Genomic DNA, 27,141 nt, shown 5'->3' on the forward strand with positions numbered 1-27,141 from the left:
CCAAAACAGGCTGGTATCTATACATCAAACAGACTCAGAATGTGTTAATTACACACAACCGCTCCTTTGTTTCTGTTATAACACCATGCCTTTAGGTTTTCGAACAAAAACAAAATAAATTATGAGTCAAGACGAGACACAGTGGCCACCATTCCCAGAACTTGAAGAACATTATACTTAAATTGCAAACAACACAAAATAGTAGAGTAGAAAGAGATGAGAGTAATATTTTGTATTTTACAGAGAAAGGGCTACATGTACAACATGATGTCGTAACATATTTAAATTTCATGGTAGATGTTTTAGCCATTTCTACTGTAATGAAATTTCCACTCTTTTGTCCAATCTATCTTTTCTTCAAGTGAGCAGTTGGCAAAAAGAACCTAGCCGCAGAAAAAACAATAATCACGTCAAGCCTTCCCTGACGTCCATATAACGACGGGGCGCGTCACAGAGGCGAATAGAGAAAGAAACAAATCAATAGCAGCCTGTGTGCTGGACAGAATAGTGTGATGAGATGGATATTTAGGTTGACATTTAAGATAAAGTAAATAACCCTCTGTGTAGACCGACTTCTGTTCTGTTTTTTTTGCCGGGGTTGACTCCTCTGTGGTAAATGAGATCTGTTTATCCGTCTCCCTCTTTCTATATATACAACATGTGCATTTCCTTCCCTCCACCTCTTATCTGTCCCTCTAGCCTTCTCTAGTATCTCTCACATCTAAGGGATGTCAACACGCAGGAGGATATAATCTAATTCAGCACTAGTTTCCATTGTAGATGTAGGGAGAATCTAAAATGTTTTACATTTCACAGATATGTAGGTGTTGTTTGTCTTTAGTTAGGTGTTAGGTAATGTTTAGCAGTTACATGCAGTATATATACATATATTTTGTTTTATTATAAAATACCACGTTTCCCTGTCTTCTTCCCCATTTTTGCTACCGCTCCCATCTTCTTATTCCCTTGGCAGTTTCTCACTTGCCTCTAATCTCTCACTCTCCTTAATGTGCTTATTGTTCGTGTGGAAAACAAAGCGGTGATACGCGTTAGCCAGCCATCAAAGATTAACAATCATGTGGTGGTTTGGAGTGCAAAAGAGAAGAAAGACAGGAAAAGGCCACAGAAAGAAAGGGAAAGGGATTCCTAAAGAAACAAAGACATACATGGAAAAACAAGAAGAAGAAAAAGAGAAGACTGACATCGGAAGTCTTTGGAAAAAAGAAGCAGACAGAAATAGTGAAACTTAGGAAAGATAGACACAGAGATAGACAAAGAGAGTATAAAATAGACAAAAACAGACAACTAAAGGGACAAGTCAACAGCTGAACAGCTCAAACAGAAGAATCATTGTCTGTGCCAGTAGGTCAGAAGTTCATCGGCCATTAGACAACAGCAGAGCCAAATGATACGAGCAAGGATGGCATTTATACAAGAGTTTGGAAAATTTGTTGCTGATTCAAGATCTGCAACAGATTTTCATTTAAAACTGCAGGCAGCGCTCCATCAAAACAATGCCCAGTCCTTGAACAGAAAGAGAAGAGAGAAAGAGAATAGTGGCTGTATAGAGAAGGTGGTACGCTGGTCTGTTTAGCTAGATAAAATGTGTGCGTGTGTCGTACTTGTGACGTGAGAATATTTGAGATTTGAGGGCAGATAATGAATCAGATAATACATTTGTGTAATTTCTCTGTATAGCTGGGATTAAACCCTAACTCAAAATCACCTTGTAAACTCTTGATTTGAGCCCAGACCAAGACAAACACAGGTTTGTGTCATAAGTAAATATAATCCCTCTAATCCAGTGGTTTTCCATCTGGTCAATGGGACCTAAAGGGTGGATTTACAAAATAAATCTAAGGGGATTTTTTATAATTTTCCTCTCGTCTGGCACAGGTGGGAAGGCAATTAGGCCAGAACGAGAGCGTGACCAGTAATAGCCTGAAGGAGTCTCAGAACAGGTGATTTATTTTGTTTTTAAGGCAAAAGAGATCATGATATTTTGAGGCAGTGTATTTAATGCCATAGGATAAAGTGGAGTGCTGTGATTCAGCTTGTCCTTATTTATTACTTATACCTTATATTAACTAGAACCTATTAGGCACTATACCTATATGCCTATTAAAAAACAAGAAACATCAGTTTGTGTCATTATCTCCCTAATGTTATCCTCGCTGTCCTCATTGATTTTTCCCTTTGGTCCCTTTCTCGCTGTGTCTGCTTTTTCCCCCATCGCCATTTCCATTTTTAGCTTTTTACCCATCACTCTCGAAGCATTACAGTGAGTGAGCAGATAGACCTCAGCATCTCGCTTCAGGACACTTTTTCATGATTCTGGCTCTTAATGGCTTGGACTCGCTGGCAGTTAATGGTTATGATGGGTGTTGTCATGACCCTGGATTGAGCCCATATACTGTGGACAAACAAGGCAAAGGATACTACTGACATCCTTAATGATTTCTAAATGAAGCCATTTGCCTTCTTTTCCCCCTGCACCCACCCAACCCCCACAAATCTCTCCGTCTGCTCAGAAATAGGCTATACAATGAAAGAGGGAAGCAATAAACAGACATGAGCCCCTGTTCTGACTGCTGCTGTGGAGGGAGAAGACAGATAGAAGCGAAAATAAACATCCATTACATTTGCAATTCTAAAAAACACACATACCAATTTAGCATGACAAACTATGCATTCATACGCACAGGAAACACAAATAGGATTTACTTTCCATCATAGAAACAACACAGTGGGTTTCAACACAACATACAAAAGCAGATTCATATCTAGACTTTTATCCTTCCCCTCCCCACAACAGAGACAGATTTCCAGACAAGCAGTGACAAGCCAGCCTTTTCATGTTCCCACAAATGTGTATAAATGTCAAGCTTTTAAGAGATGTGGTATGTTTATGAGTATATGCTAATATATTCTTTTGCAAACGAGGATTTTAACCTTCACCGACCTCATGAAATAGAGCAAACAAAGTATCTCTGACTGCTGCTGCCTAATTTGAACACATTCACTGGAACTGTTGTTTTTATGAGGGACAAAAGTCACCTTGAGCCTTTGTAGTCAAATCCCAGCAGCTCTTTTTCTTGCCTCTAATCCATACATTGCATAACAAGCCCTCCCATCCCATCTCCCTATAACCTGTAACTATAATGCCTAACTGCTGCAAAATAAAGAGGTATACTTGGGAAGAGGGTGGGGAATGGGGTGCAAAATTATGCAAATAATGTGAGGTTTATATAAAATAAATACGTGAATATATCATCATGATGCTGTGTTGCTGTTCAATTGAAGAAGTCAAACCAACAGCTTCTGGACTTCTTCTAAGAAGTGTGCCAAGAGAGATGCAATCAATGCAAATGACACAACACAATGTGAAAGGAACCAGATTGCAAGTTGTGTAATGTTGCAATGCAGCTGTCATTTTGTGTTGGGCTTGTGTTGTGTTGTGTAGACATTGACTTGTTCATTGGGGTTGTGTGAACCTTAAAAGGTTAAGGACCACCACGTTGCATAACACACCTCCAGTAATACTCTCTCCACATCAATGCAGCCATCCAAAAAGAGGACTGATCCGCACACACACCAATTTCACCCAGGTGCAGGGCAGGGATGTACTTCATCAAAATGAAATCACATTCAGCAGACAGGGGAGTCTGCTGAATGTGATTTCATTCCATTATGTAATCATCTAACCCAGTGACACATCACCAGACAGCGTGTTTGGCCTGTTTCAAACTCTTGTAAGAAAACAGTTGTTAGAAGAGATCAAGCATCTTCATTTTTTTTAACCATCTACCTCATTTTCTGTATCTGTACTTGTTTACCTCCTGTGACATATCCTCATATCTTTGACCATTGTCTCCATAACTCCTCTTTCTCTCCCTTACTGGCTGTCTGGTTAAGCCTTCTACTTCTCATCTTACATGTCCATCTCTCAGCTCACGTCCCTTTTCCATCCTCTTCCCCCCCCCTCCCAACCACCCAATGGTACTTGCCATCTTTCTTAATCTTACCATATCCCTCAGCAATTAAATCCCATTGTGTCTATTTAGTTTCCTCTTCACATCCATACCCTTTCCCTCTCTTCTCTCTTTACGCTAATCCTCTGTCACATCCCTCGACCCCTGATTTCTCTCTCTCTCTCTCTCTCTCCTTCATGTCTCAACCCTGTTTTCCCCTGCTTTCCTTCCCCATCACAGGCCTTACCAGGTATGGGCTACAGTGAAGCGTCGTCTCTGTCGGATGCTCTTGTTGACCATTAGCTTGCGGAAAAGGCGCGGGGAGCTTCTTGGCGACAGTTTAGGGGAAGTGGCGCCCTTCTTCCCTCCCACCACACCTGGGATTTTGGGCGGCTCCAGCTCCAGGTGCATGTGCTCCTTGAATGTCCGGATGCATGAGTCCATCTCAACGCTCAGCTCGTTGGAAGACATCCCTGCACTCTGAGTCGAGTCTTTCTGTCTTCAAAATTCTGCCCCTTTTTTGTCCAAATTCAGTCACATCAGCTGGTCATGTACAGCAGTTTTCCTCCTCTTGCTTTATCCAGAAGTTTATGCTGAAGCAGAAAGATTGACGCTACCTCATACACAAACATTCACCCAGGAAGAGGCCAGCTCACACATACCCTTTTGTTGTTTATGTTGCCTCTGTGCTCTCTATCCTTTTTCCTCGTTCTTCACGGCTTTCCTTTTGCTAATGCACCGTGTTTTCCTGCAGGTCTTCTGTTCATCAGAGGTTCCTAGCAAAGCTGTACCCACAGCAAGGTCACATACAGCTCCTTCCAGGACAGAAGGATTCTCAACACTCTCCCATTTCCCTCCCTCCTGGTTTCACTGTCTGTAAAGTGCTCTATCACTGTGCATCCTTTTCTCTGTGTCCCTCTGTCACTGTTGTTGCCCTCAGAATGCACACCTCAGTACAAACTCTTGCTCGCAGTCCCTCCAGGCAGCTGGATGTTGGAGGATTTCCCTTATGAAAGATTCAGACGGGCTGAAACTGCTCTCTGCCTCCTCCTGTCTTGCTCTCCCCTCCATCAAGAACTGCTTGACTGACCTCCTTTCTCTGCAAACAACCCCCACTTCTCCCAAAGGCACTCCCGGTGTGGCACAAAGTCACTCCCACTATGCCGAGCCTCAAGTCAGATTCCCCTTCACTCGCACAGTGAGAGCGGCAAGCAGAGCAGAGCACAGCATGCAGGCGAATGCTTCACTTGCTGTTTCATTCAGAATATACACAAGGAGCTCAGAGCAGGCACGCAACGAGCTCAAGCCACACCCCCCCGGTAAGGATTGGCTGGTGGCGGTAGTGACGACAAGCAGGCAGGCACAGTAACAGGTTGTCCCATTTATTATTTATTTTTTATTTAGCTGGGATTTGTGGTAATGTTGCTGATGATGTTGTGACCTTTAGATAGGCAGTCAACTGGTGAGTGCAAGCCAAGAAAAAAAAAAGGCAAATTGGAATGGAGATAAAAAACAAACAGCTTAATGGGCAACAGCGAGGGGAAACATTCACACTGCAGCAAAGGTCAACTGGTTCAGATTAACCATCTAGAAGCATGCATCTTTGCCCGTACATAAAAGTCAGCAACCACAGTTTATTCCACGACACACAGACTCTCTCTCTCTCTCTCTCTCTCTCTCTCTCTCTCTCTCACACACACACACACACACACACACACTTTTACCCATCCATAATTCTGTCTGAATGGAAGCAATCCAACCATGAGATTACCACAGTATGTAGGGGGAAAGAAAGAAAGACTTGATAGATACACTCATTCCAGAAACACATCCACACATACAAAGGGCTACTCTGAGTGATGAAAAGAAGAGAGATAGAAAAAGAAGAAGAGGGGCAGTGCCCTAAAGGTAGAGAGACGGGGAAGATGAGGGAGAAAAAATCCAACAGGAACATCAGAAGAGGCAGAATGGCAGTGTGACAAGTATTGGAAATGTGAGCTCTTGCTTGTCTGCTCCGTGGACTGATTTGTTTTGGTTGTGAGTCACTGAGGATTCTGAGCCATCGAAGCATGGGCTGCTTTCTCACTAAATGCTTGCCAATAAAACCTTTGAAAATAGTCTTACCAAGCAGGTATATGGAGAATAAATCACTTGTAGTAATATGATGCGTCATCGGAGCATAGCAGGCTGGAGTGTGCATCAGTTAGTGGCCTAAAATCAGCCAATGATGCACGACATCCCCTGGCTCTTTTTCCTCCTGTTTTACAATACAAATCATCTAACTTTCACCTGTAAATATAGGTTATACTAATACTTGAAAAAACACAACACTGGACACAGGATAACAAATAATGGATTTCATTTACTTAAAAAACCTAGTAGCATTGTATACTGGGAGGTGAACTGCTTGTCATACAAAGCATGTTCTGAGAAGCCAAAATATTCAGTCACTTTTGCATGTATAAATGTCCAAATGGAGGAAAATGCAAGCAAAGCTTCTCACTCATTTTGGAATTACAAAGAATTAAAAAAATGCTGGCGGGGAAACAAGGAATCTGCCGTGCCAAGTAAAAAACATAACCGGATAATCCACAGTACCCTCAGCGTTAGTTGTTGTCTTGTTACTAGCACCAAGCTGAAATTGAGGCCTGATCGAAAAACAAACAGGTGTGTGTGGCACAACCGATTACCATCCGCTGCAACTTCCATTGATCTTCCCCATTACTGGACACGTGCACAGTGTAGTTTCAAGGGAGAAAATCCTGTGGATTTTTCTGTTTGCGATGGTAATGATTGATGTATTGTGTGCAAATAAGTAACAACTTTGTTGCTTGATGACAAGGTGAAAGGTGTGCATTTTCCAAAGAAATGGGTTAATGGGACAGTGAGTTACTGAGTACAAAAGCCACTGCGCAAAAACATTAACAGCATCGCTCAGAAGAGAGAAACTGAAATAGCAGAATAAAAAGCGAAATGCTGCCAAAAAGATTGTGGACATGAGCGCAGGTCTGATGCAGCAAGGATCAACTCATTTAGAACAGCTTAGTTTAATGTGTTTTAAGATATAGTTGAACTGGGCAGGGGAACAGATGCTGAGTTGTTGTAGTTTTTTAAAAGAGAGCCTTCAGGGAACTGGGAGAAGGAAGATAATGTTCTGCGTAACAAATCTCATCACTGCAGATGGAGCGGTTGTCCTGACAGAGAGAATGGCCTTAAACGGAAGTTTCCTCAGGTCCAGTCAGTGCGCTGTCTCGCTCACTGTTTGAAGTTGGCAGTGCACAAAGTCTTTGAAAGAGGTGGGAGTATTCTAAAAATACTTATTTTCCTCTCTAAATTGAATACGCTGTACCATCAGTCTGGCAAAAAACTGCAGAACTGAACACCCAGATTCAGAAATTCAGGTTTTCCCTGTAAGATGGGTCACAGGCAGCTTCAACACAGTAAAAGCAGTGCTTTCCTGTGTTAGCTCGTTCTCTTTTAAACAGCGAATAATGATGCACCATCTTATTCAAATGTGTGGAAGGCTAAATACAGGGGCTGAAACATCTTTCTTTATCAGTGTTCCTCAATAACTGAGGGATGAGTTACGTGAACTTTCTCAAGTTAAGCTGTCACAGTGAGCAAAGGGACTGAGTGATGAAAGAGAGAACGGATACAGCAGATAAGATTTAAAAGAGGTTGATTTTACAGAAACAGATTGTAATTCTATCAGTTGATAATCTGAATAAACAATTACCTGACTATGAGTTGGCAGCTCTTTTGAAACCTCGAGACAAGCCTTTCTGGCCAAAGCATGAGGAACGGCCTCATTCTCTGCGGGGAAAAAGGAAATAAAAGATCTGTTGAACCAAACGAGGCAGTTCCTAACGGAAGCAATCAGTGAATCCAGAGACTGGAAGCTACAAGAGACAATCAGGGATCACTGAGAAGACTTCTGATTGCTGCACAAAATGTAAAGCAATCAACCTAGAAGTTGTTGACATGTTTGAGAAACAGTAATGGACAGACTGACATTGAAATCCATAGGAAAAAGCTCTTTATATAATTTAAAAAGAAAGACTATTCTCACAGTTTCTCCATCTGCTTGACAGGTCTTCTTGAAACCAGTAATGACGTGGTAGACTTAATATTAAAGATAGAAAAAATAAGAGAATGGATCAAACACACCTGTATACCAAAGGAAAAAGACTGAAAATAGTTTTGCAGGCTCTTGCACATTTTGATATTTCTGCACTGAATAGGTAGATGACAAAAGATGAATGACAAAGCACACATGAAGGGCAGACAACCAGCCAGCAAGTCATTTTCAAAGAGATGAAAGATTGAAAGAGATTGAATTAGAGAGTGACTGGGCCATTTCATTGCACATTAAACTTGTTTTTTTTACACCCTTGAGAGCTCGAATGAAAGCACACAATGCACAGTCACAGTACAGGAAGAACCAACAGAGATAGACAAGGCCCCGCAGACAACTGCAAAGGAGCTCTGGCAGCTCTTTGCTGGTGTGTTGTGTTCCTTGATCAAGGATCTCAATATTGGTATTTGTCCAAATGGAGACTGAATGGAATTCGTTAGGCATCTGTGCAACCCCTGAAAATGTCATCTGACATCTCTCAGCTCATAGTTTTAAGATATTTCACCAAAGTGTTGGTTGTTCCATGCCATTTTAATGGTAGTTTTGCTTTCTCAAATGTGAGAGTTTGCTGCGTTTTCTTCTTTGTAGTTGAAATAACATTTGAAGTTTTATTTATTTTTTATTTAAAGATGTCTCTATATTTGATAAATAAATAATTAATAATTATTAGCATCCCTTTAATTTTGCTGTATTGTGCTTTTCTGCTCATATGCTGTCATAAAGATCGATGTACGGCTCTTGTTGTAAGAGGGAGCAGATGATAGAATTGATCATCAATATCCTGCCAAATGTTGATCCTAATTCCCTACAATGTTCGAGTGTAGGGTTTCATATATTTCAATATTTTATAAGCACCCCTGCCCCTCCAAGCCCCACCTGTCACTCTCCATAAAGTCATAACATGCCAGAAAGACGCCTCAGCTCCATGTTGCCTTCGTCTTTGGTCTTCCACAGTGATGACAACAACATTCTTGTGGGATTTTATCTGTGTGTTTATCAGGGCTGAAACCATTCCTCCAGTTTTATCATATCAAGTTTTTATTTTAAAAAATACAATAATTTATTTCCTAATATTTTGAATTTAATTTGAAATAACCACTATAGATGACAATAACAAAGAAAAAAGTTAACGTTTAAAATTATTGTATGCAATTTAGGTAATAGAAATGTCGATATTTCTTTAAAGGAAACCAATTAATTGTTTTTCTCTTTTGTATATTTACTATTTCCTATTGCTCCTTGGGTTTAGCATCTGTTGCTTACCACCTCTTTCACACTCAGAAAAAACATACTGCGTTGTGGCCCAGATTAACAGACATGTACTCATTAATAATGGCTCATGGAAAAAGAGAGAGACTCGAACACAAAGAGAAAGCAGATAATACACATTGAATTACCATATACAGGGGAAAAGAGGACGTGAATTATTTATCTAAACAAATTATATCCACACAATCAATGCAAATATAAACAAAAGCCTATAGAAATGGAAAAACAAAGAGTGAAAATCTGAGTAAAGAGACCGCAAAGAACAATAGCAAAGCGGTTACAGGTGGTTTGTGGTGAAATCGAAAACCACAGGTGATAAAGCCATACAAAGTGCATCATTTGAAGGTGACCTTGTCAATATTTCTTCTTTGTACAATCCTAGTGAACAGAGGGATGTCTGCGGCAAATGTCCCCCTGGGATGTTTGAGTATATTGTAGCATGACGACAGTTATCCTATTAACATCCCTGTCAACTCGCAGCCTAACAGACTAAACTACTCGGAGGTTTAATTCACACTCACTCACACATGAGAGGATTGCCATGCAACACAAACTGACTAGAGTAGCCGAGGTAAATACAGATAAAAACAGATTATTTCCCTCTTAACCAAAACTATTCCAAAGCCGATGAAAGTGTGGAGGACATGACATCTCGTTCCAAGGATTTTGCAGAAAACTGAATCCTATTTGACCATCCAATGTTCCACTAGCTAAGCTGTATAATCATGCAAAACGGTGTTGAAATATTATATGCATATTGACTGTTGGTGTTTTATTGAAGATGATAGATTAAGAGTTGTGTTGCACCAAGAGCTCCATCTGTTCAACAAAAGTAGTATTTCTTCTTTCACCTATGTTCGGTTAATCTGCTGATATTCAAAGTTGAAGCCCAGGGGGCTCGATACTTTTGATACCCATGCTATGGTTGGAACTGATAAACTGGAATTTCACATTAAATACAATCTTTGTGTGTACTAAAATTAAAATGGTCAGATCCAATTTTTGCTCGCTGACTGTGTGGGAAGCTGTCTGGAACTCCAGCAGAAAGTACAAAGGGTGCAGACGAGCCAAAATCTGAATTTTCTGGGGGAATACATCAAAATATAGTTTCAAATCAAGTTTGGAGAGGGATCATAACGAGAAATTATACCATTATACCATTATACCATACAAGCTCAAGCTCAAGCCTTTTGGGAAGACATTTGCACATACTTAGTATTTTGTTATAAAGAACATACACTATAAAAAACGTCTGGACACTGAAGAGCCTCACTATTGCGCTTGTCAAAGTTCAATAACATTTTAACTGTGTGCTAAGCGAAGGAGTTGAAGGGACAATTTGCAACTGGAGGCAAATGTGTCCCGTCCTGTTCCACGTAGAAATGAATGGGCAGCATTCATGTGGTCTAAAAGCGCCGTAAGGTTTTTGCTTGTTCTCTGACTCACAGCCATCCATAAATCATTAGACACCATTGGACCACCATGGAGGGTCTTTAGCAATCTCCACCCTGAGGTCTGTGCATGTGCTCTATCTGCAGCCGCTCAGCCGATGGAGCATGAGAAATCTTGTGAAGGACCATGGAATGACACCAGTGCAAAGTTAAGCAAAACTTGACAGTGTCAGTTTAATCATATCACATATCACATCAGCCTACTATTGTGAAGTCTGCATTAACATGGTGTTAAGAGTGTTTATTTAGTTTGTCTTATGTAACAAATACACTAAATACTATTTTTTCTTCTTTCTGGCCGTTGGCGGCAGTCAAAGGACATGAGGAAATTGGCGTATCTCAACATTATTATGATTACAGAACTAACAGACATGTTTGTTTGTATTAATTGTGATTACCTTCCTTTGCCTAATTAAGACAATCTAGATGAAGTGTTCATGGCAGCTGCTAGCTCTGATGTGCATGGGCTGTAATTGTATCCACTGGCTTTCACTTAGCTCTGTTTAACTATCAATGTCTCTGTCCTGTATATGTACACACAAAAAAGTATTACAGGATTTTCAGTAGGCGCCATCATTTACAGTTTGCACCACATTGGCTTTTCTCAGGCAGTGGCACAAGCACGAACAACCACACACACAATCCATGAGGTGCTCTGAAACAATTGTGTACATCAGCAGGAAAAATAATTGAATCCCAAAATAACTTCTTGCTCCCAGTACGTCCTTCCAAACATTGATGAAAGCACTTAAATATGTACAAGAAACAGATATTGAGAGGAGACAAGAAGTTTTGCTGATGACAGGCACTTCACTGGTCTGACAGACATATAGACAAACATAACACACACACACACACACACACACACACACACACACACACACACACACACACGTCTACCAGCTTTAGGCTTCACCAGGGAAGAGAATAATCAGACTTGAGGACCTTCAGGAAGGTTCTGCTGACCCTGACGTTACACTGTTGCAGCACTGATGCCTGAAGGAGACATAGTGTGATAGCTATTTTAAAAGAGAGGAAGGCCAGGAGGGAAAGGTATACAGGGGGGGGGGGACATGTCTGCCTCTATCACCAGGGTTACCGATGACTGACATACCTCACCTCGTATAGTCTGCGGTTGCCTAAGCGGACTGTACAACCACCAATAAACTCACTGTTAACAGAAAGAAATGGGAGTTGTCGTCAGATTCTAGAAAAATAAAACAATCAGATGGGTCACAAATTCCCACCATAAGCTTCAAGAAAAGCTTCAGAAATCCTCGGCCTGGAAAATCTCCCACAGGTGTTTTTGAGATCTGAGGTTTGAAGGTCGAAGCATCTTATTCACATAATCATTTTCACACTAATCAAACCATTCAGTGAACTCCAGTGTGGAAGCTTTTGCATTTATGTTCCTCTACTCAGTTATTCAGTGTTTTCCTTTAATCTGTGTGTGTGTGTGTGTGTGTGTGTGTGTGTGTGTGTGTGTGTGTGTGTGTGTGTGTGTGTGTGTGTGTGTGCGTGTGTGTGTGCGTGTGCGTGTCCATCCAGTCGACCATGTCTACACTGCACTCTTCTGGTGGAGATCGATATTTCAGCTCTTCAAGGATTCACTCAATGACAAAAATATGTGTTCAAACACAAGCCTTGATGAGATAAGGAGATGGGTATGGCTTTGCCTACAATTTTCTAATAATTCCTCAATAACAATGATGATTTCTAGGCACCGTGGCTTTGACCCTACAATAAGACTAATAGTGACCTTGAGCAGTGTTTTCCAACCTGGGTCACAACTCACAAAAAGACGAAAAAAAGTTACGGAACAACACACCAAATTTAGTCTCTTTTCTGGGTTCTTGTGAAATATGTGTTTGTTTGTTTTCTTGTTACATTCAAGAGTGTTATCTTTAAAATTGATCTTAAAGAAACCATCTGAGCTTGGAAAATCACTCTATGATTAATCTGCTTGTAAAAATATACAATCGGTCACAGTGGGTCACAAAGAGGCCATGTGCTAAAGAGGTTATGAGCAAAAAAAGACATGTACAGCATGATTAGCACTAACCTTTCCAGCAACCCTTATTCATGTCACTGAAAGGAATTAAACACATGCAACTCCATTTAAAGTGTCTCTGACTAGCTCCATCTTTATTCACACACACACACACACACACATACACACACACACACACACACACACACACACACACACACACACACACACACACACAATACTGGAGCTCTGGGCCAATTAGTTAAGTAAAAACATATTGGAATTTGACACAACTGGACACCTGGCTGCCCGCCAAGAACTGTCCACTTGCTGTTTTTGTTATCTGAAACTGCACGCTGTACCTGTTGATGTGTGTGCGTGTGTGTGTGCGTCTGTGTGTGCACTATGTGTCTGAAGGCATAATGCATACATAATGAAACAAGGCAGTGTCATCTCTAACAAGCTGAATGCAACATGATAGATCAGCTGCTGATGAAGACAGGAATTATAACAAGATTTTTTAAGCCCAGTCTTTGCCCTGTGGGAGTGGGGGAAGCCGGAGTTTGCTATTAAATAACTTTAGCTCCAATGATTAGATGTCCAAATTCTATTTATTCAAAATTGGACCTGCATGATATATCCCAGCACTGCGGAAAACTCTGGTCTAAAAACTCACCTTCAATCATCAGTGGGTGTTTTATCTATCTGATGTACCCAAGACACCCAACATTCCACCAGCCAAAGCCTATCCCTATCCAGTTACACAGAAACTAACATTGGCAGGTATGGCCGCCCCCTCTACTAATAGCATAGCATAGCACATGTATTCTGTATCTATTTGACATGTCAGCAGTGCAGCCTGTGCACTTTAATTAAGTGTGGCTTCAGCTAGAGGGGTCATAGACCCCTATAGCAAAGCGCACTTCATATTATTGCTCGGGCTTATTATTAAGTGTGGCTTCAGCTAGAGGGGTCATAGACCCCTATAGCAAAGCGCACTTTATATTATTGCTCGGGCTTATTAAGTGTGGCTTCAGCTAGAGGGGTCATAGACCCCTATAGCAAAGCGCACTTCATATTATTGCTCGGGCTTATTATTATTATTATTATTATTACTTATTATTATTCTTCTTATTCCGCCAAACTTTGGACCGTATCTTCTCCCACAGCGTTGCCCGCACATGCGTAAAAAATACATCAAAACGTGCGGCCCGATCGGGAATCGTGAGCTATGACTTTTCTAAGAGATTCGACCAGCCATTTTCCCGAAAAGTGCGAAAAACGGCGAGAAATTGTCCCATTCACTTGACTGGGGTTTCGGACTGAAGAGAGCAAAAAAACATACATCTTTGTGCCCACAGTGACTCGCCATAATGTATCGTAGAGAAATGATTTAAAGTTTAAAACGTTGACAAAAGTCTGGAGTTTATTTGCCCAATTGGGCATTTTTTGATAGCTAGCACAGTTTTCATGTAATTATTGTTCAAGTTTAGGAAAATGTGGGAACCATTTCAGAGTTTACAATGGGTGTGTGTGGGGAAGGTTAGAGCTGTGATGTCATCGCTAGAGCACGAGGAGCTGTGTCCTAAACAACCTTTTTGTATTTGTATTTTGCCATTCACTCCACAATATTGACTTTTGAGGTATAATTTATATATGAAAACGTTGGAAATATTGTGCCGGTGGTACACATGCGTCGTGGAATCCAACAAATGTATACTGTTTTGTCAGCAAGCCTGAAAGCGACATGAAGACCGGCCAACTGCTCCATTAACCTCCATGTTAAATCGGACCACAATTTTCTCTCATGACGGAAACGTGAGCACTTTACAAACTGAATTTACGCCCTCATTTATAAATCCTTACAAATATTTAAGTAGACGGAAACGTTCTCAGAAGTCTTGTGCTTCTCATGATGTCATTATTTTCGTGATGGGATCCATGGTTGTCTGTCAAATACAGTAGTTTGAAAGTTAGTTTTTTCATTAAATCAACTCTCCTGTCTCTCTCTCAGTGAACACCATGGCAACGGTGACACACACGCACACACGCGCAGGAGGAACTGTCAGTTGGTCAGCTGACACTTGACTGTTTGTGCTTCTCATGATTTCATTATTTTCGTGATGGGATGGGATTCATGATTGTCTGTCAAATACAATAGTATTATTTCTTGGTGTAACCACACCTCCCTACTCAATTCTGCGCCCTACCTCGAATAATGGCCCATCTTCATTACCTACACTTACACCGGTCTCAAGACACAAATAAACGCCTCTTAACTTCTTTTCTTCCATATGCTTCCTCTTATTAAACACTTAAACAAGCTTAAGACTCATAGACACGGTTTAAACATCCTAATATTACCAATAAGGCACACAAATAGACATTTTAGACCATTAATAACGTCCTCTGTCAGACGCTCATGAGCCACACCCACGATTTTCCCGCCTTATGCAAATGAGCTGCACCCACAGAGACTTTCACCCAGACCCCTGCAAAGAGCTCCTCTCCCCTCCTCCTATTCTAATTAATGTTAAATATAAACTAATCTCTAAATCCTTGAACTTATTCAATCCCCTTGGCTTTTATTCAAGTTCAGGAACATAGAAATCCACTACAGAGCTGTGTCCTAAACAACCTTTTTGTATTTGTATTTTGCCATTCACTCCACAATATTGACTTTTGAGGCATAATTTATATATGAAAACGTTGGAAATATTGTGCCGGTGGTACACATGCGTCGTGGAATCCAACAAATGTATACTGTTTTGTCAGCAAGCCTGAAAGCGACATGAAGACCGGCCAACTGCTCCATTAACCTCCATGTTAAATCGGACCACAATTTTCTCTCATGACGGAAACGTGAGCACTTTACAAACTGAATTTACGCTCTCATTTATAAATCCTTACAAATATTTAAGTAGACGGAAATGTTCTCAGAAGTCTTGTGCTTCTCATGATGTCATTATTTTCGTAATGGGATTCACGGTTGTCTGTCAAATACAATAGTTTAAAAGGTTGTTTTCTCATTAAATCCACAGTTCAGTCTCCCGCTCTGTGACAGTGTCACACCTGTTTTAAGTTAGCCAATCAGGGCTGTCACCACGACAACAGGTGATACAAACGCAGGAGGAGCCAACTGACGTTGGTCAGCTGACATCCAAGACACTCTATTTTAAACTCTACAAAAAACGTTTCACACACATTCTTATATATCATACATTAGACTTAGACACACACACACACACAGAATTATCACAAAACGATTGACTGTGTGTGTCTATGTGCGCCCGCGTGTGTGTGCGCGCACGTTTTTTGACCCCAGAAAGTTGGTGAGTGAGGAGATACAACTTGGGTCGACCTTTCACCCAATGAGTCTGTTGTTGCTGGGGAAAAATGGACAACACAACGAATCCGATTAGGCTCCTCCCATAGAAGAAGTCTGATTGGCTCTTTTTTATTTGGCTTTCGGTTAAGGATTTTTTTTTTCATTGTGTAAAAAACTACGTTTTTCACCCTCTCAAAGAAAGTCATTTGATCTGATAATTCTGAAGGTGGCAGAGGTTATTGAGGTTATTGTGTTATTGAGAGATGTGTTACCTCAATAACACATCTCACTACCGGTAATGTATACATATTGCGACGTCTTACGGCAGTAGTAGCCACACTTTCAAAATTTCTTGTGAAATTTTCTAGTTAAGTGTGGCTTCAGCTAGAGGGGTCATAGACCCCTATAGCAAAGCGCACTTCATATTATTGCTCGGGCTTATTATTATTATTATTCTTCTTATTCCGCCAAACTTTGGACCGTATCTTCTCCCACAGCGTTGCCCGCACATGCGTAAAAAATACATCAAAACGTGCGGCCCGATCGGGAATCGTGAGCTATGACTTTTCTAAGAGATTCGACCAGCCATTTTCCCGAAAAGTGTGAAAAACGGCGAGAAATTGTCCCATTCACTTGACTGGGGTTTCGGACTGAAGAGAGCAAAAAAACATACATCTTTGTGCCCACAGTGACTCGCCATAAAGTATCGTAGAGAAATGATTTAAAGTTTAAAACGTTGACAAAAGTCTGGAGTTTATTTGCCCAATTGGGCATTTTTTGATAGCTAGCACAGTTTTCATGTAATTATTGTTCAAGTTTAGGAAAATGTGGGAACCATTTCAGAGTTTACAATGGGTGTGTGTGGGGAAGGTTAGAGCTGTGATGTCATCGCTAGAGCACGAGGAGCTGTGTCCTAAACAACCTTTTTGTATTTGTATTTTGCCATTCACTCCACAATATTGACTTTTGAGGCATAATTTATATATGAAAACGTTGGAAATATTGTGCCGGTGGTACACATGCGTCGTGGAATCCAACAAATGTATACTGTTTTGTCAGCAAGCCTGAAAGCGACATGAAGACCGGCCAACTGCTCCATTAACCTCCATGTTAAATCGGACCACAATTTTCTCTCATGACGGAAACGTGAGCACTTTACAAACTGAATTTACTCCCTCATTTATAAATCCTTACAAATATTTAAGTAGACGGAAACGTTCTCAGAAGTCTTGTGCTTCTCATGATGTCATTATTTTCGTGATGGGATCCATGGTTGTCTGTCAAATACACTAGTTTGAAAGTTAGTTTTTTCATTAAATCAACTCTCCTGTCTCTCTCTCAGTGAACACCATGGCAACGGTGACACACACGCACACACGCGCAGGAGGAACTGTCAGTTGGTCAGCTGACACTTGACTGTTTGTGCTTCTCATGATTTCATTATTTTCGTGATGGGATGGGATTCATGGTTGTCTGTCAAATACAATAGTATTATTTCTTGGAGTAACCACACCTCCCTACTCAATTCTGCGCCCTACCTCGAATAATGGCCCATCTTCATTACCTACACTTACACCGGTCTCAAGACACAAATAAACGCCTCTTAACTTCTTTTCTTCCATATGCTTCCTCTTATTAAACACTTAAACAAGCTTAAGACTCATAGACACGGTTTAAACATCCTAATATTACCAATAAAGCACACAAATAGACATTTTAGACCATTAATAACGTCCTCTGTCAGACGCTCATGAGCCACACCCACGGTTTTCCCGCCTTATGCAAATGAGCTGCACCCACAGAGACTTTCACCCAGACCCCTGCAAAGAGCTCCTCTCCCCTCCTCCTATTCTAATTAATGTTAAATATAAACTAATCTCTAAATCCTTGAACTTATTCAATCCCCTTGGCTTTTATTCAAGTTCAGGAACATAGAAATCCACTACAGAGCTGTGTCCTAAACAACCTTTTTGTATTTGTATTTTGCCATTCACTCCACAATATTGACTTTTGAGGCATAATTTATATATGAAAACGTTGGAAATATTGTGCCGGTGGTACACATGCGTCGTGTACACATGCTTGCTGACTGTTTTGTCAGCAAGCCTGAAAGCGACATGAAGACCGGCCAACTGCTCCATTAACCTCCATGTTAAATCGGACCACAATTTTCTCTCATGACGGAAACGTGAGCACTTTACAAACTGAATTTACGCTCTCATTTATAAATCCTTACAAATATTTAAGTAGACGGAAACGTTCTCAGAAGTCTTGTGCTTCTCATGATGTCATTATTTTCGTGATGGGATTCACGGTTGTCTGTCAAATACAATAGTTTGAAAGGTTGTTTTCTCATTAAATCCACAGTTCAGTCTCCTGCTCTGTGACAGTGTCACACCTGTTTTAAGTTAGCCAATCAGGGCTGTCACCACGACAACCAGTGATACAAACGCAGGAGGAGCCAACTGACGTTGGTCAGCTGACATCCAAGACACTCTATTTTAAACTCTACAAAAAACGTTTCACACACATTCTTATATATCATACATTAGACTTAGACACACACACACACACAGAATTATCACAAAACGATTGACTGTGTGTGTCTATGTGCACCCGCGTGTGTGTGCGCGCACGTTTTTTGACCCCCGAAAGTTGGTGAGTGAGGAGATACAACTTGGATCGACCTTTCACCCAATGAGTCTGTTGTTGCTGGGGAAAAATGGACAACACAACGAATCCGATTAGGCTCCTCCCATAGAAGAAGTCTGATTGGCTCTTTTTTATTTGGCTTTCGGTTAAGGATTTTTTTTTTTCATTGTGTAAAAAACTACGTTTTTCACCCTCTCAAAGAAAGTCATTTGATCTGATAATTCTGAAGGTGGCAGAGGTTATTGAGGTTATTGTATTATTGAGAGATGTGTTACCTCAATAACACATCTCACTACCGGTAATGTATACATATTGCGACGTCTTACGGCAGTAGTAGCCACACTTTCAAAATTTCTTGTGAAATTTTCTAGTTATTATTATTCTTCTTATTCCGCCAAACTTTGGACCGTATCTTCTCCCACAGCGTTGCCCGCACATGCGTAAAAAATACATCAAAACGTGCGGCCCGATCGGGAATCGTGAGCTATGACTTTTCTAAGAGATTCGACCAGCCATTTTCCCGAAAAGTGCGAAAAACGGCGAGAAATTGTCCCATTCACTTGACTGGGGTTTCGGACTGAAGAGAGCAAAAAAACATACATCTTTGTGCCCACAGTGACTCGCCATAATGTATCGTAGAGAAATGATTTAAAGTTTAAAACGTTGACAAAAGTCTGGAGTTTATTTGCCCAATTGGGCATTTTTTGATAGCTAGCACAGTTTTCATGTAATTATTGTTCAAGTTTAGGAAAATGTGGGAACCATTTCAGAGTTTACAATGGGTGTGTGTGGGGAAGGTTAGAGCTGTGATGTCATCGCTAGAGCACGAGGAGCTGTGTCCTAAACAACCTTTTTGTATTTGTATTTTGCCATTCACTCCACAATATTGACTTTTGAGGCATAATTTATATATGAAAACGTTGGAAATATTGTGCCGGTGGTACACACGAGTCGTGGAATCCAACAAATGTATACTGTTTTGTCAGCAAGCCTGAAAGCGACATGAAGACCGGCCAAGTGCTCCATTAACCTCCATGTTAAATCGGACCACAATTTTCTCTCATGACGGAAACGTGAGCACTTTTCAAACTGAATTTACGCTCTCATTTCTAAATCCTTACAAATATTTAAGTAGACGGAAACGTTCGCAGAAGTCTTGTGCTTCTCATGATGTCATTATTTTCGTGATGGGATCCATGGTTGTCTGTCAAATACACTAGTTTGAAAGTTAGTTTTTTCATTAAATCAACTCTCCTGTCTCTCTCTCAGTGAACACCATGGCAACGGTGACACACACGCACACACACACGCGCAGGAGGAACTGTCAGTTGGTCAGCTGACACTTGACTGTTTGTGCTTCTCATGATTTCATTATTTTCGTGATGGGATGGGATTCATGGTTGTCTGTCAAATACAATAGTATTATTTCTTGGAGTAACCACACCTCCCTACTCAATTCTGCGCCCTACCTCGAATAATGGCCCATCTTCATTACCTACACTTACACCGGTCTCAAGACACAAATAAACGCCTCTTAACTTCTTTTCTTCCATATGCTTCCTCTTATTAAACACTTAAACAAGCTTAAGACTCATAGACACGGTTTAAACATCCTAATATTACCAATAAGGCACACAAATAGACATTTTAGACCATTAATAACGTCCTCTGTCAGACGCTGATGAGCCACACCCACGGTTTTCCCGCCTTATGCAAATGAGCTGCACCCACAGAGACTTTCACCCAGACCCCTGCAAAGAGCTCCTCTCCCCTCCTCCTATTCTAATTAATGTTAAATATAAACTAATCTCTAAATCCTTGAACTTATTCAATCCCCTTGGCTTTTATTCAAGTTCAGGAACATAGAAATCCACTACAGAGCTGTGTCCTAAACAACCTTTTTGTATTTGTATTTTGCCATTCACTCCACAATATTGACTTTTGAGGCATAATTTATATATGAAAACGTTGGAAATATTGTGCCGGTGGTACACATGCGTCGTGGAATCCAACAAATGTATACTGTTTTGTCAGCAAGCCTGAAAGCGACATGAAGTCCGGCCAACTGCTCCATTAACCTCCATGTTAAATCGGACCACAATTTTCTCTCATGACGGAAACGTGAGCACTTTACAAACTGAATTTACGCTCTCATTTATAAATCCTTACAAATATTTAAGTAGACGGAAACGTTCTCAGAAGTCTTGTGCTTCTCATGATGACATTATTTTCGTGATGGGATTCACGGTTGTCTGTCAAATACAATAGTTTAAAAGGTTGTTTTCTCATTAAATCCACAGTCCAGTATCCCGCTCTGTGACAGTGTCACACCTGTTTTAAGTTAGCCAATCAGGGCTGTCACCACGACAACCGGTGATACAAACGCAGGAGGAGCCAACTGACGTTGGTCAGCTGACATCCAAGACACTCTATTTTAAACTCTACAAAAAACGTTTCACACACTTTCTTATATATCATACATTAGACTTAGACACACACACACACAGAATTATCACAAAACGATTGACTGTGTGTGTCTATGTGCGCCCGCGTGTGTGTGCGCGCACGTTTTTTGACCCCAGAAAGTTGGTGAGTGAGGAGATACAACTTGGATCAACCTTTCACCCAATGAGTCTGTTGTTGCTGGGGAAAAATGGACAACACAACGAATCCGATTAGGCTCCTCCCATAAAAGAAGTCTGATTGGCTCTTTTTTATTTGGCTTTCGGTTAAGGATTTTTTTTTCATTGTGTAAAAAACTACGTTTTTCACCCTCTCAAAGAAAGTCATTTGATCTGATAATTCTGAAGGTGGCAGAGGTTATTGAGGTTATTGTGTTATTGAGAGATGTGTTACCTCAATAACACATCTCACTACCGGTAATGTATACATATTGCGACGTCTTACGGCAGTAGTAGCCACACTTTCAAAATTTCTTGTGAAATTTTCTAGTTATTAAGTGTGGCTTCAGCTAGAGGGGTCATAGACCCCTATAGCAAAGCGCACTTTATATTATTGCTCGGGCTTATTAAGTGTGGCTTCAGCTAGAGGGGTCATAGACCCCTATAGCAAAGCGCACTTTATATTATTGCTCGGGCTTATTATTATTATTACTTATTATTATTCTTCTTATTCCGCCAAACTTTGGACCGTATCTTCTCCCACAGCGTTGCCCGCACATGCGTAAAAAATACATCAAAACGTGCGGCCCGATCGGGAATCGTGAGCTATGACTTTTCTAAGAGATTCGACCAGCCATTTTCCCGAAAAGTGCGAAAAACGGCGAGAAATTGTCCCATTCACTTGACTGGGGTTTCGGACTGAAGAGAGCAAAAAAACATACATCTTTGTGCCCACAGTGACTCGCCATAATGTATCGTAGAGAAATGATTTAAAGTTTAAAACGTTGACAAAAGTCTGGAGTTTATTTGCCCAATTGGGCATTTTTTGATAGCTAGCACAGTTTTCATGTAATTATTGTTCAAGTTTAGGAAAATGTGGGAACCATTTCAGAGTTTACAATGGGTGTGTGTGGGGAAGGTTAGAGCTGTGATGTCATCGCTAGAGCACGAGGAGCTGTGTCCTAAACAACCTTTTTGTATTTGTATTTTGCCATTCACTCCACAATATTGACTTTTGAGGCATAATTTATATATGAAAACGTTGGAAATATTGTGCCGGTGCTACACATGCGTCGTGGAATCCAACAAATGTATACTGTTTTGTCAGCAAGCCTGAAAGCGACATGAAGTCCGGCCAACTGCTCCATTAACCTCCATGTTAAATCGGACCACAATTTTCTCTCATGACGGAAACGTGAGCACTTTACAAACTGAATTTACGCCCTCATTTATAAATCCTTACAAATATTTAAGTAGACGGAAACGTTCTCAGAAGTCTTGTGCTTCTCATGATGTCATTATTTTCGTGATGGGATCCATGGTTGTCTGTCAAATACAATAGTTTGAAAGTTAGTTTTTTCATTAAATCAACTATCCTGTCTCTCTCTCTCAGTGAACACCATGGCAACGGTGACACACACGCACACACGCGCAGGAGGAACTGTCAGTTGGTCAGCTGACACTTGACTGTTTGTGCTTCTCATGATTTCATTGCTTTTATTCATATCTGTTGTGACTGACTCATGGATTTAAACATGGTTATTCATTTCATTTTATTTAAACAAACCAACTGAAGTCTTGGGTAGGAGAGAGGCAAAGTTGTACTTTTTTACATTGAGCAGCTCTGGTTAATTGATGGCTGACATGATTGTTTCAAGGTCTTCTCCCTCTTCTGCCCCTCCCAATGGGCTTTTCGCATGAGTGTTTGAGTGCTATTTTTTTCCCGCCATTCGATCTATATACCGCCCCCTGTCTGTCTAACTCTGTCTGGCCCCCCCCTTTCCGTGGCTGACATGATATTAGTTAATCTGATCTCTCTCTCTCTCTCTCTCTCTCTCTCTCTCTCTCTCTCTCTCTCTCTCTCTCTCTCTGATAGCTAGCACAGTTTTCATGTAATTATTGTTCAAGTTTAGGAAAATGTGGGAACCATTTCAGAGTTTACAATGGGTGTGTGTGGGGAAGGTTAGAGCTGTGATGTCATCACTAGAGCACGAGGAGCTGTGTCCTAAACAACCTTTTTGTATTTGTATTTTGCCATTCACTCCACAATATTGACTTTTGAGGCATAATTTATATATGAAAACGTTGGAAATATTGTGCCGGTGGTACACATGCGTCGTGGAATCCAACAAATGTATACTGTTTTGTCAGCAAGCCTGAAAGCGACATGAAGACCGGCCAACTGCTCCATTAACCTCCATGTTAAATCGGACCACAATTTTCTCTCATGACGGAAACGTGAGCACTTTACAAACTGAATTTACGCTCTCATTTATAAATCCTTACAAATATTTAAGTAGACGGAAACGTTCTCAGAAGTCTTGTGCTTCTCATGATGTCATTATTTTCGTGATGGGATCCATGGTTGTCTGTCAAATACAGTAGTTTGAAAGTTAGTTTTTTCATTAAATCAACTCTCCTGTCTCTCTCTCAGTGAACACCATGGCAACGGTGACACACACGCACACACGCGCAGGAGGAACTGTCAGTTGGTCAGCTGACACTTGACTGTTTGTGCTTCTCATGATTTCATTATTTTCGTGATGGGATGGGATTCATGGTTGTCTGTCAAATACAATAGTATTATTTCTTGGTGTAACCACACCTCCCTACTCAATTCTGCGCCCTACCTCGAATAATGGCCCATCTTCATTACCTACACTTACACCGGTCTCAAGACACAAATAAACGCCTCTTAACTTCTTTTCTTCCATATGCTTCCTCTTATTAAACACTTAAACAAGCTTAAGACTCATAGACACGGTTTAAACATCCTAATATTACCAATAAGGCACACAAATAGACATTTTAGACCATTAATAACGTCCTCTGTCAGACGCTGATGAGCCACACCCACGGTTTTCCCGCCTTATGCAAATGAGCTGCACCCACAGAGACTTTCACCCAGACCCCTGCAAAGAGCTCCTCTCCCCTCCTCCTATTCTAATTAATGTTAAATATAAACTAATCTCTAAATCCTTGAATTTATTCAATCCCCTTGGCTTTTATTCAAGTTCAGGAACATAGAAATCCACTACAGGTACTTTACCCCTTATCTTTCTTCGGTATAATTCTCGTTAAGCCTGAATATACGGGTTTAACCCCTTAATAACCTCCCATTAACACACAAACACACACATCTCAGACAACACCCTAACCGAAATTTAGAAATTTCTGAAATTTCTGAAATCTATTTTAAACTCTACAAAAAACGTTTCACACACATTCTTATATATCATACATTAGACTTAGACACACACACACACAGAATTATCACAAAACGATTGACTGTGTGTGTCTATGTGCGCCCGCGTGTGTGTGCGCGCACGTTTTTTGACCCCAGAAAGTTGGTGAGTGAGGAGATACAACTTGGATCGACCTTTCACCCAATGAGTCTGTTGTTGCTGGGGAAAAATGGACAACACAACGAATCCGATTAGGCTCCTCCCATAGAAGAAATCTGATTGGCTCTTTTTTATTTGGCTTTCGGTTAAGGATTTTTTTTTTCATTGTGTAAAAAACTACGTTTTTCACCCTCTCAAAGAAAGTCATTTGATCTGATAATTCTGAAGGTGGCAGAGGTTATTGAGGTTATTGTGTTATTGAGAGATGTGTTACCTCAATAACACATCTCACTACCGGTAATGTATACATATTGCGACGTCTTACGGCAGTAGTAGCCACACTTTCAAAATTTCTTGTGAAATTTTCTAGTTATTATTATTCTTCTTATTCCGCCAAACTTTGGACCGTATCTTCTCCCACAGCGTTGCCCGCACATGCGTAAAAAATACATCAAAACGTGCGGCCCGATCGGGAATCGTGAGCTATGACTTTTCTAAGAGATTCGACCAGCCATTTTCCCGAAAAGTGCGAAAAACGGCGAGAAATTGTCCCATTCACTTGACTGGGGTTTCGGACTGAAGAGAGCAAAAAAACATACATCTTTGTGCCCACAGTGACTCGCCATAATGTATCGTAGAGAAATGATTTAAAGTTTAAAACGTTGACAAAAGTCTGGAGTTTATTTGCCCAATTGGGCATTTTTTGATAGCTAGCACAGTTTTCATGTAATTATTGTTCAAGTTTAGGAAAATGTGGGAACCATTTCAGAGTTTACAATGGGTGTGTGTGGGGAAGGTTAGAGCTGTGATGTCATCGCTAGAGCACGAGGAGCTGTGTCCTAAACAACCTTTTTGTATTTGTATTTTGCCATTCACTCCACAATATTGACTTTTGAGGCATAATTTATATATGAAAACGTTGGAAATATTGTGCCGGTGGTACACATGAGTCGTGGAATCCAACAAATGTATACTGTTTTGTCAGCAAGCCTGAAAGCGACATGAAGACCGGCCAAGTGCTCCATTAACCTCCATGTTAAATCGGACCACAATTTTCTCTCATGACGGAAACGTGAGCACTTTTCAAACTGAATTTACGCTCTCATTTCTAAATCCTTGCAAATATTTAAGTAGACGGAAACGTTCGCAGAAGTCTTGTGCTTCTCATGATGTCATTATTTTCGTGATGGGATCCATGGTTGTCTGTCAAATACACTAGTTTGAAAGTTAGTTTTTTCATTAAATCAACTCTCCTGTCTCTCTCTCAGTGAACACCATGGCAACGGTGACACACACGCACACACGCGCAGGAGGAACTGTCAGTTGGTCAGCTGACAGTTTGTGCTTCTCATGATTTCATTATTTTCGTGATGGGATGGGATTCATGGTTGTCTGTCAAATACAATAGTATTATTTCTTGGTGTAACCACACCTCCCTACTCAATTCTGCGCCCTACCTCAAATAATGGCCCATCTTCATTACCTACACTTACACCGGTCTCAAGACACAAATAAACGCCTCTTAACTTCTTTTCTTCCATATGCTTCCTCTTATTAAACACTTAAACAAGCTTAAGACTCATAGACACGGTTTAAACATCCTAATATTACCAATAAGGCACACAAATAGACATTTTAGACCATTAATAACGTCCTCTGTCAGACGCTCATGAGCCACACCCACGGTTTTCCCGCCTTATGCAAATGAGCTGCACCCACAGAGACTTTCACCCAGACCCCTGCAAAGAGCTCCTCTCCCCTCCTCCTATTCTAATTAATGTTAAATATAAACTAATCTCTAAATCCTTGAACTTATTCAATCCCCTTGGCTTTTATTCAAGTTCAGGAACATAGAAATCCACTACAGAGCTGTGTCCTAAACAACCTTTTTGTATTTGTATTTTGCCATTCACTCCACAATATTGACTTTTGAGGCATAATTTATATATGAAAACGTTGGAAATATTGTGCCGGTGGTACACATGCGTCGTGGAATCCAACAAATGTATACTGTTTTGTCAGCAAGCCTGAAAGCGACATGAAGACCGGCCAACTGCTCCATTAACCTCCATGTTAAATCGGACCACAATTTTCTCTCATGACGGAAACGTGAGCACTTTTCAAACTGAATTTACGCTCTCATTTCTAAATCCTTACAAATATTTAAGTAGACGGAAACGTTCGCAGAAGTCTTGTGCTTCTCATGATGTCATTATTTTCGTGATGGGATCCATGGTTGTCTGTCAAATACACTAGTTTGAAAGTTAGTTTTTTCATTAAATCAACTCTCCTGTCTCTCTCTCAGTGAACACCATGGCAACGGTGACACGCACACACACGCGCAGGAGGAACTGTCAGTTGGTCAGCTGACACTTGACTG

General features: G+C 40.7%; 1 protein-coding gene across 2 annotated transcripts in view; it reads right to left on the bottom strand.

Annotated features, from left to right (window-relative positions):
- The window catches only part of pde4ba (phosphodiesterase 4B, cAMP-specific a), a gene marked incomplete at its 5' end in the record, with an annotated part of 159,992 nt that overhangs the window by 100,260 nt on the left and 32,591 nt on the right, over nt 1–27,141 (bottom strand). The window contains one exon of one of the 2 annotated variants that reach the window (XM_079221254.1): nt 4,219–4,442. The exons of the other annotated variant lie outside the window; for it this stretch is intronic. Within the exon in view, the coding sequence (XP_079077380.1) occupies nt 4,219–4,442 (224 nt within the window). Of the gene's footprint in view, nt 1–4,218; nt 4,443–27,141 lie in introns of those variants that run through there. 2 annotated transcript variants of the gene reach the window in all.

Source organism: Taurulus bubalis (genome assembly GCF_910589615.1).
Source record: "Taurulus bubalis genome assembly, chromosome: 7".
Taxonomy (NCBI): domain Eukaryota; kingdom Metazoa; phylum Chordata; class Actinopteri; order Perciformes; family Cottidae; genus Taurulus; species Taurulus bubalis.